This window comes from Chaetodon auriga, chromosome 20 (assembly GCF_051107435.1).
Source record: "Chaetodon auriga isolate fChaAug3 chromosome 20, fChaAug3.hap1, whole genome shotgun sequence".
Lineage (NCBI taxonomy): Eukaryota > Metazoa > Chordata > Actinopteri > Chaetodontiformes > Chaetodontidae > Chaetodon > Chaetodon auriga.
This window is the reverse complement of record NC_135093.1, coordinates 16,444,833-16,455,004: the sequence shown is the minus strand read 5'-3', so window position 1 is coordinate 16,455,004 and position 10,172 is coordinate 16,444,833. Positions and strand designations below refer to the sequence as shown.

General features: G+C 44.2%; 1 protein-coding gene across 2 annotated transcripts; it reads right to left on the bottom strand.

Moving 5' to 3' along the window:
• Positions 1 to 2,104: 2,104 nt before the first annotated feature.
• On the bottom strand, positions 2,105 to 9,041 carry rangap1b (Ran GTPase activating protein 1b). Of its 2 annotated transcripts, none has more exons than XM_076759144.1 (16): positions 9,025 to 9,041; positions 8,183 to 8,301; positions 7,927 to 8,054; positions 7,586 to 7,645; positions 7,287 to 7,466; positions 6,959 to 7,093; positions 5,819 to 5,977; positions 5,616 to 5,729; positions 5,430 to 5,529; positions 4,854 to 4,938; positions 4,353 to 4,527; positions 3,953 to 4,036; positions 3,724 to 3,826; positions 3,520 to 3,608; positions 3,028 to 3,149; positions 2,105 to 2,912 (listed from the first exon to the last, which is right to left on the bottom strand). In XM_076759144.1, exons 2-16 carry the CDS (start codon positions 8,292 to 8,294, stop codon positions 2,828 to 2,830), a joined length of 1,731 nt encoding a protein of 576 aa, XP_076615259.1. In that variant the 5' UTR covers positions 8,295 to 8,301; positions 9,025 to 9,041; the 3' UTR covers positions 2,105 to 2,827. The 2 variants fall into 2 exon arrangements, with proteins under 2 accessions (XP_076615259.1, XP_076615257.1); XM_076759142.1 differs by lacking the exon at positions 9,025 to 9,041 and adding an exon at positions 8,670 to 8,749.
• Between the last annotated feature and the right edge of the window lie 1,131 nt (positions 9,042 to 10,172).

Here is a 10,172-nt window from a genome sequence, read left to right as displayed (position 1 = left end):
TATGATTTACAGTAAATGACAGAATATACTATACAGTGACCAAGCCTCAAATGATTTGACTCCGTTCTTCCAGAGAAACGTGTGTGTCGCATTGTTCTACATTCACTGACCAATGCTCAGCTTGACGAAAACCCTCTCCATCATTCTGTGCTTTGGGGGATTAGTGTCATTTTGGTCAGATCGGGCTGCCCTAGCTCTCGCTGGAATGCCTTAAAACCACATTCCCATGTCGGATCAACAGTCTTGATCCGCAGGAATGGACATGAAAAGCTTCACAGCTCACTCTGAAATTTGGAGTCTCAAAATGTTGACACGGTGAAATGGTGCCATGCCTAAACCTTTCTGTCAAAGCTGCTGCACCAGACCCTGTCAGGGATGATGACTGTGCAAATCACAGAAGCACAGACGACATGGTTAAACTTCATTTATTAATTTGTACGCTTGAACTTGACATTAAGCTTGCATGGGAATCGAGCTGACTATGCAGTATGAAAAAGCCTGGATCATTTAGCATCACACCAAGTTTTGTTCCTTGGACCCCCTGAGCAGAGAGGGGCCAAGAAAGAAACTGGAGACGGAGGAATTTCCTCCGGGTGGACTGTTTGTCCGCGTCCCCCCCGGGGATCAACAGGCCCGACCGCAGAGAAGCCGCCGCGCCGGCCGCGCACAAAGACGCACAGTGTCTTTCCCTGCCGGTGTTGTGCCAAAATGCGTTTCCTCCCGAAAAAATGTGTCCTCTGCCCAGGAACGGTGAGAAAACTGCTCTCCATCGGCTCTGAGTGCGTACACCAGAAATTTCCTTGCACCATTTCCCCTGTTTTCAACATTATGTTCATGTTGTCGTGCGTAAACACGGACGCTGATTTAACGAAGCTCTGACAAAAACCTGCAAAATGATCTGATTCGGCCAGTACATACCAGCTGTATGTATTTGTTCAATTCTCGCACTTAATAACAAAGAATGCATGAAATCACCAATGTGATTAAAGTGTGTTTATTTTTTCTTTTTGACGCTAAAGTGCACAAAATAAAACAAAGCGTATCCACGAGGTTTTAGAATTGAGCAACTTGGATATTAAAGACTCAAGTTTTCATTTTCTGTGTTCCCACCTGTCAGCGTTACAGACACTCCAATAAATAGACAGACCCTAACATTTGACTCTTCGCTGTGAGGATCCATTTTACGCACAGACTCACCGTGGTTTCGTCGTGGTTCCGTCAGCTGCCGGTCGTTCAGTGGCCGCTGACTCTCTCACGGTCTCTGCTCCCTCTGCAGCTCTTCCCCCGGCTGTCCCCCCATCCAAAACAAACTGCGTTTATCCCTTCATTCACCGACACTCCCCCCACACCTCCCGCCTCTGGAGTCTGCACACTGCTCCACTGAGCCCGGCGAGGGAATGGTTGGCGTCAAAATAAGTTATTTGGCTGTTTCACCTCAGTGCCAGGCCTGTTGAATCTCCACTGATGCTGGAAGATTCGTCTCAGCTTTCTCATTCTGTAGAAGAGAGCTAATGTTGCACATCCCAAGTCCAGCATTTACATTGTCCATAATACTCACTGATATAAACTAATGTTAAAGATGCTGGTAATTTTACTCTGAAAACCTTACTCACAGACCAAGAGTCAGGCTTGTTAGATCAGTTCTGTTTCTGATTTCCTGTAAACAAACATCCTGACAACATACAGTAAATGCAGTCCACATGGCCTAATGTTAATCAAAGGAGTATCTAAAGGCCATTAGGTGTCTTCTGTTGTCATCCTGCTTCTCTTTCGTGCCGTCACATCACCAACACGAGGTAACACACAGCAGCTGAACTCCTGCAACACAAAGTCATATAAGAGCACATTTTTTTATAACTGACAGTGGACACAGAAAGAAGCGTCAGGTAGAGGTGATCGTGCTCCCCCTGAGCTCTGCAGTGTTATGGCGATGCACACACATGCTGTGTATTCAGGCTTGTGAGTGTGTGGTGCTCCTGCATGCCCGCTCACAGTCTGACACACTCAGCACTCTGACTGGAGGGACTGTCCTGAAAGTCTGTTTTCTTTCCCCTTATCATAGAATTTTTCAAATAAACAAGGATTAAAAAACAAGACGTACTAGCAGTAAAAGGTAACGATAAAGTCAGCTCTTTATTCATTTTGATTTATAGATGGTTTGTTTTGTTCCCTATGATTTACATTGGTTGCCTTTGCTTTCCCATTTCGGTCTCAGCACTCCATAACAACAGTTTCACAGCGACAAATGCCAGTATGTGAGATACAGGTGTAAAAACAGCCAATGTGCAGCTGTGTGTTTATCAGAATACTGTCACAATATCTGCCAAATTTTTTACAATTCCCAAAATTTATCAGGACCTGGAAAAAACCTTGAGTTAATCTGGACATTTCTCTGGCTGGCTGTGAAACAGATGCATTGTTTTGCTGTTGTCTAACGGAGAACTTTGAAACCATTTCTAACTAAATGCGAAGCAGTATGTTGCAAAAGGTGCCGCAATGACACCGTCTACGTCAGCTCCAGTCCAGGTTACAATCAGTTCCTTTTTTAACACGCAAACCCAAAATGAAATGATGTGCGCCTTCCTATATTTTTGTTATTTGTATCTCTATTTCATATAAAAATATAAATCGGAAGTATAAGTAAAAAAATAAAAATTAAGAGATCCTGGACAGTCTTTGTCATAAAATATACAAATCAGGAGTGGAGATATGTTGAGTGGTTGTCTGAGTCCCTTGTTCAAGTGCAAAGCGTCCCTGTTGGTTTTGTTGGTGAGAAGATGAATGTCAGTGCGGTGTGTGTGTGCGTCTGTGTCCCAGCGTCGGTCGATCAGTGGTGGTCGCGGCACTTCTTCTCCAGAGCAGAGCTCAGCCTCTCTCCGGCACTGCTGCAGCACTTCAGAGCTTCGCTGTTCCTGCAGATTCACGAAGAACAAATAAAAACCGCACAGGAACGAGGGTTACAAACCGCTACACGCTGCATTCATGCTTCAGTAAACCAAAACTTGTGTCGATGAAGGGAGAGCCTACTTGGACGTGAAGGCGTGAAGCAGCGAGGCATGGTGCTGGGGGAAGTATTCCTGCTGGATGGCATGCTCCAAACACAACAGCTGACCTGGAACCAGTGACACCTTCTTCACCTTGTCCTCCCCCTGAAAGACGGAAGAGTAAAGACTAAATGAACTGAACTTTTAGTCAGTAACACCAGCAAAGAAAAGCCAGCGAGGACTAAAGGCGCCCTGAAGGAAGGCAGATGTGATTGAAAGGATCAGCTGGTTTTTCTTTTTCACCATTTCAGATGTAGGAAGATCAAATGACTGTGAACAAAAGAAATGAGCAGTACGTCGGGTTTAACAGCAGAGAAAATCAATGGGGAACTCTGTAAGTATCTTTAACAGAGGAGGACTGTGCCAGCTTCAGATTCAAGAGCACATCAAGGCGCTCTGACGTGCTGACATAATCCTGGTGCCCATGAGTTCTGTGTCAGATTCGGGGTTGGGGGTACTTGTAGCGGCGCTTTACCTTGAGGAGTCCCATCATGACCAGCAGCGTGGAGAGGAAGCAGTATGAGTGGAGGGCTGAGGCAGAGAGGAGCTTCTTCAACACGGCGTCTGCGGTGGGACATGTGATGCAGGAAGGGAAAAGACATGGCAGAGATTAACTCTCATAACGACGACATCAACAGCAACATCCAGATTGTTTTAGTCGTAGCAGCACTTTATTCACCCGTCGTTTCAAGGACAGCCGTCTTGGTCTCTGGTTCCTCCCTGTACAGAGATGCGATTTTCAGAAAGACACCTGCTGCCTCGCGTGGGTCAGATACATCCACCTGGTGAGAAGAGGAGTTTTCTTAACAGGATGTATCCACACAGCTCGCCCAGCACACTGAACATCAGGACGGAACAGCTACAGCAGACCAGGGGACACTTTATATTGCCTTATTTTAAATTCCTACCTGTTGCGACAGGTCTGTCCTCATTTCTCCCATCTGAAGGAGCTTCTCTGCAGAGGGGCAGCTCAGGAAAGACATGACCTCTGGCTGAGGGAGGACACAAAGTCTCAATCAGGGACACAGCAGGTGAGAACAAAACAATCAAGGGCTTGAATGTGCTGTATGTCGAGTCATTCAGCCTTAACAGGGCGCTCCAAGACCCCGGCGTAGATCCGCAATGATTAGTCAATTAATCGACTAGTTGATAGAAAGAATTCAATTCTCAAATATTTTGATAATTGATTAATAGTCAAACATTTGCTGGTTCCAGCGTCTTAAATGTAAGGATTTGCTGTTTTTCTTAGTCATCTATGATGGTACAGAAATAGAGAAATAACACAGATCTAACTTTGTGTCATCTTACTGGGCTCTGGGGTTTTTCAGGACTGTATTTTCTTATGATTCCATTTTCCTTCACAATGTCTCTGTCCTCTTCATCGTCTTCATTACAGTCATCATTTGCATCATCTTCATCATCATCATCACCGTTTTCCTGGTCGTCTTCGTCCTCTTCATCCTCAGGTTCTCCCTCATCATCACTGTGGTGAAGTCAAAGGAACATCATTTTGTTTGTCAGTTAATTTCAGCCTCTCTTTTAAACTTGCAGTGCAGATCTTTTGGCTCCCCCTTCTGGCAGTGAGAGGAATTACACAAACACTGTTGAGACACTGATGATGCCATTGGCTCTTTGCTGGATGACCAGCTGATCATGGATATGTGGTGTTATTCATGCTGAAGGAACCAGGTGAGAGCTGCAGGATTTGTTTCAGTATGTGATGTTACAGTAAGACACACACACACACACACACAAACACACAAACACACACACACACACACACACACACACACACAAAAACAATATTACCTGAGTGATGACAGCATGTCTCCTTTGTCCATGTTCTCCATTAGTTCTCTCAAAGCGTCACAGCCCTCCTCTCCCAGACAATTACCTGTTCAAGTCAAATTAAAGAGTAATTTTTAACTCCTTTACAAACCTGACTCCAAAAAAGTTGGGACACTACGCCAGTGTACTAATATCCTTCATACAATCATGTGTTCACACAGTAATGAACCTTGCTCCATGCTCGCTTGTGAGCGACTGAGCATTTCCAGGACGCCCCTTTCATACCCAATCATGATACTATCACCTGTTAACAATCAACCTGTTTACCTGTGGAATGTTGTTTGCTGACATAAAATTCAGAATAAGCATATATTTACAAAAATCAACGAAGCAGATGAGGTCAAACACACAGCAAATGATCACATTCTTTCTAGGTTTTTAGAATAGGGGTCCTTTGATATTTTCATTAACTCCTGTGCATCTCCATTTTCACCACATTGAACAGTTTTCCCTGAACATTTCCATTCTTTGAAAACAAATTCCATGACTTCTCTAGGATTTTCACAGCCACGGGAACTACACAGTCAGCGCACTCACCGTTCAGATCCACTTTCTCCATGTGAGGTTTGTCCGTGACGGCCTGAGCCACCACCAGTGCTGCTGCCTCTGTGATCTCACCGAATGACAGATTGAGCTCCTGAAGACGAGGCACATGACAGAGCGCTGTAACCAGGCAGACGCACGCAGACATAAAAAGGCTGATGATGGCGATGGTGAACTGACCTTTAGGATTGGCAGTCCCTCTCTCAGGACTGCGGCGAGGGCGATGGCTCCTTCAGAGCGGACCAGGCAGTCGCCAAAGTTGATCACCTGTACGTTCCTCAGGTGTCTCAGAGCCTGCGCGAGCGACAGGAGAAAACCGTGTGCAGAAACAGCTTCGGCTACATGTCTGCTTCACTTACAGGGAGCGTGTGAACAGGCCTCACCTGCGCCATGGCCAGCGTTCCCTTCTTGGTGAAGGTGTTGTCGTTGAAGTTGAGGACGCGGAGCTCTGGGTTGTGTCGCATGGCTGAAGCCAATGCCATCACGCCTGAATAGTTGATACCGTTCTGGGGCATGTGGACTTCCTCCAGGCTGCCCATCAGCTTACATGGAATAACAGAGGGGAGTTTGAGGTTTAAGGAGCTGGGTCACATCTTTTCCAAAACACAAAGACTTTCAGTGTTCAGTGATAGAAAATAGAGAAAAGCTGTAAATCCCCACATTTGATACGCTGGAAATAGGGAATGTTTGACATGACATATTAACAATTAACTGATTATTAAATAGTTTTCCATTTTTTTCTCAACTGACGAAGTGATTAATCAAATTGGCTTCAGCTCGATGTGAAATCTTGCCTCTATTATCAGATGATGTAACAGTTAGTGTTTCATGTGTTTTTATTTTCTAACAATATTAATGAGATACACTTCCATTCAAAAGTTTGGAACCTCCTGTCACAAAAACCTGATGCTGTGCTGTCGGATGACTGAGAGGACTACTATATATTTATGTTGTGGAACGTCTGCTTTACAAATAGACGTTATTTTATATGAAGGTTTGTATAAAAAACAATGATTCAAACTGTCAACTGAAAAGGCAGAAGACACTGCACCTCTGAGAAACAGAAGAAATCACCAGTCATTGGTGAAAGAAATAAGAAGCTTAGCATCAAAATCTGTGCAGATTTGAATTGGAGCAGGTTGCTGTTTCAGTGCACACTGATGCCGAGAACAAGCTGGATTTAACAGGCGAGTTGGCGAGATCACAGAACATCAGCTGAGCACAGTGACAAACCACAGATTAACCCTGCTCAATCTAACCACTGAGTAGACCGCAGAGGGCATCGCTGTCATTTGGTAATGGTTTTTGGAGAATACAGTGCAGATGAGCTTGAGGAAATCGTGAAAAATATCTTTAGTGTTTTCCTCATCTGGTAATTGTCTATAGTAACTGTAATTACTGATGATTAACAAATAATACTGAAGCTTTAACACCATCAAGAAAAAAAAAACTTGATTAGGTAGTCTAGTGTTCCTTATTGTGTTAAAAAACCTGTCAGTCAGTCTGGGAGTGAGTGTTTCTACCTGAAAGGCTTTGGCAAGGGCTCGGGCTCCTTCATTTTCCAGGCGGTTCCTCCCTGCAATGAACACTCTCAGTCTGAGTGGAGCTCCATGCGCTGATGACTGTCTGTGGCACGCGATCAGAGATTCTGCCAGGATCTACAAACACCACACAGCACTATTACGATCTGCACTGCGATGTAAACATCTGTCGTGGTTTACTGTAAGTCTGGAACTTCTTCTCTTCCAGTTTGTTTGCGGATAGGAGAAATGTACTATTTGAAGTCTGTTATTTGGACGTGCACAGGAGATTGACAGAAACATATTAAGGCATTCAGCACTGTGAGCTCACCTTTCCTCCGCCGATCCCCATGCCACAGTTGTTGAGTTTTAGCTCCCTCAAGGTGTGGCAGGAAGGGCTCTTCAGCAGCTGCTCGATTCCCCTCACACCGTCCGGCCCGAAGGCGTTATCACTCAGGTCCAGCTCCGTCAGTCGGGCCCCTGCGCTCATTAATGCGCTGCCCAGGGACCTCTGATGAATGCAGAGACAGAGAACGTGTGAAGCAGCCATGTTTTCAGACATAATGCTTCATCACAAAGCAAATCCTGGAAGGCCAATGAACTGCACAAACCAGTGGCTCTAATTCTCACCAGGGCTGTTGGGATTTCAGAGCGTAACCTTCCGGTGAACATGTCACTCCAATAGCATCTCTGAAAGACACAGAGTTTAGAACATAACACTGGGTTCAAATTAATCAGGATGAAAGCCTGCTCTAGATACAAAGAAGTTCAGCTGGTGTACCTCAAACAAGGGAAATCTATTGTTTATTATATTAATATCTATCTTCTGTCAAAACACATTCAAAGGTCCAAATTATTATGATCAATACTGGTGATACCTTCACTGATTTTAGGCTATTTGACAGTCTGCAGCCAAAATTTGTGGTCTGGCCCATGTTCACTGTGAATGCAAACTATCAACTGAGGAGTACCTGGAGCAGGTCTTTGCTCTCCAGAGCCTTGGCGATGGCCCGGGCTGCATCCACTCCCACAGTGTTGCCCTCCAGGCGCAGAGCCCTCAGACCCTGATACTGCTCTATCTCACGGATCAGCTCCTCCACTGAGGGCACAGAGAACAGGTGGTTAGGTCTGAAGAGGACACGGGGGCCAGTCCTCTGATGTCAACAAATATACAGTGGCTTATCAAACAAAGCAAAACCCTCTCTACAGCCCCATTCAGCATCTGACCTGATGCTGCGTTGTCCAGCTTCAGTCCCAAACCTTTGAAGCTCAACTCTCCATCTCCAACATGGGTCTTGGAAAGAGCATCAGCCAGCTGAGCAATGTCATCTGAGGCCATGATGACTCTATGGAGACATCCAGAAGCCAGACAATAGAATAAAGGATTCGAGTTTGGTGACTTCCTCAGCATGTGAATGAACAGAAATTGCATTTAAATTACCAACTACACCCAAAATCGAGAAATATTCCTCAGTGAGAGTTCATACATGACAAACAAATCATTTTCTAACATTACAACAGTGGCGGAACTATCAGCAACTTTCACGGTAGCTATGTAGCTTCGCCGGTGCTAGCTGCTAGAGGTACGTGAACATGACAGCAATAGCTAAACTAAAAGTGATGTGACTGTGAGTCCGGATTTTATAAAGTCTATTCTCGTGTCTCTCTGTCACTGTGTCAATCATACCGCTCTCAATGAAGTCCTGAACCTTACCACAAAGAGTAATTTCCAGGGAAACGATAGCGATCACGAACATACGCCGCTCTTCCGCGCCGCGCGCCGGTAGCTAAACTATGTGACGTCATGCTGACCCAGTTTCTTCTTCGTTGATTCTGTGTCCGTCAATTAAATTTGATTTACAGGTTGTTTACCGCCACCTGCTGGTACTATTGGATTTATTTCAGTGCTCAGATAAAATTTACTCATTGGATTTCTGCTGCTTCAGGCGAGGCGAGTGGTTTTCTCTCAACTCATCCCTGTAAAAGCTGCTCAGCGAACTTAGAATGCCTTTGCACGATTTGGGTCGCTATTCAACGTGCGCTTTTGCTACCTTCTTTGGCCTCCTTACTAGAATGTGGCAGAAGTTCAGGAATTCAGAGAACTCCTCAAAGGAAGAGACCCTCACACAGACGACAGGACTGGCTCCTCCAGCTGGTCTCCAGTCAGTTGGAGGTGATCCTGACCCTTTCATGGCAGAACTCACAGAGCAGACGTCCATTGAGGATGATCTGAACCCTCAGGTGGAATCATGTGAGGAGTTGGAGCCTTGGAGAAAGCCCATTCTGTGGGAGGACCTGGGGGTCAAGAGCAGAGAGACCAGTATGGTCACCCCCACCCAGAAGACACTGCAGAAACCCCCGACAGGGAGAGAGGCATCGAGGCCTGCACCTGACAGAGAGGTAAGGCTGAGCATATGTAATAAAAATAAAAGTGATGAAAATCCAATAATGCTGCAACATATTGAACCTGTATCATACTCATCATCATATTCTTTAAGAGGACATTTATTACATTATTGGCTTGGACCAATACCAATACTTTTTTAGGCGTGTACAAAACCACAATAGCTGAAAATATATGTTAAATTCATTTCTTCTTTCTTTTTTTTTTTTTTTTTATAAAACAGTTTAATACAAAGGGAGCTGCTTTATATGATGATAAAACTATATTAGCCTGTAAATAATAATAAAACAAAGAGGCAATAACTGTTAACATTGGTTATTATACAGTTAAATCTATGAGGGATGTGTGTGTTGGGAAATGTTTGAAACTCAAAGGTGTAAATACCAGTAATGGAAATGTAACTACATTCACTCCAGTACTGTATTTAATTCCAACTTAATGGAATTTGTACTTATCTTCATAGATCAAATACTGTACTTTTCACTCTACACTACATTTATCTGACCTGGCAGTTGTGCAGATTAAGATTTTACATTCAAAATGTGAAAGAATTTGACAGAATATAATGTGTTGTTATAGCTTAATAACCAGAAGTGTATGAAGTGGGAGAAATTAACTCAATCTAGACAGATGGAGGATCTTTAATTATAAAGTATTTTTACACTGTTGTATTACAACTTTTATTTATGTACAGGACTGAATAATTTTCTACCTCTGGAAAGCACCGCTGCACATCAGGTGGAAACTGAGACCAACCTTAACACTTTTTGCTGCCCTCTTCTGACGACGCTTCTACAAACTTGTTGCGATATT

What these genes read in the sequence shown, in the direction of transcription:
- rangap1b (XM_076759144.1), bottom strand. Translation starts at nt 8,294, where the DNA reads ATGGCCTCAGATGACATTGCTCAGCTGGCTGATGCTCTTTCCAAGACC. An exon ending in AGAGCAAAGACCTGCTCCAG is followed by an intron (nt 7,646 to 7,926) that starts GTACTCCTCAGT and finishes TGTGTCTTTCAG; the next exon opens with AGATGCTATTGGAGTGACAT. An exon ending in GGCTGTCCTTGAAACGACGG is followed by an intron (nt 3,609 to 3,723) that starts GTGAATAAAGTG and finishes GTCCCACCGCAG; the next exon opens with ACGCCGTGTTGAAGAAGCTC.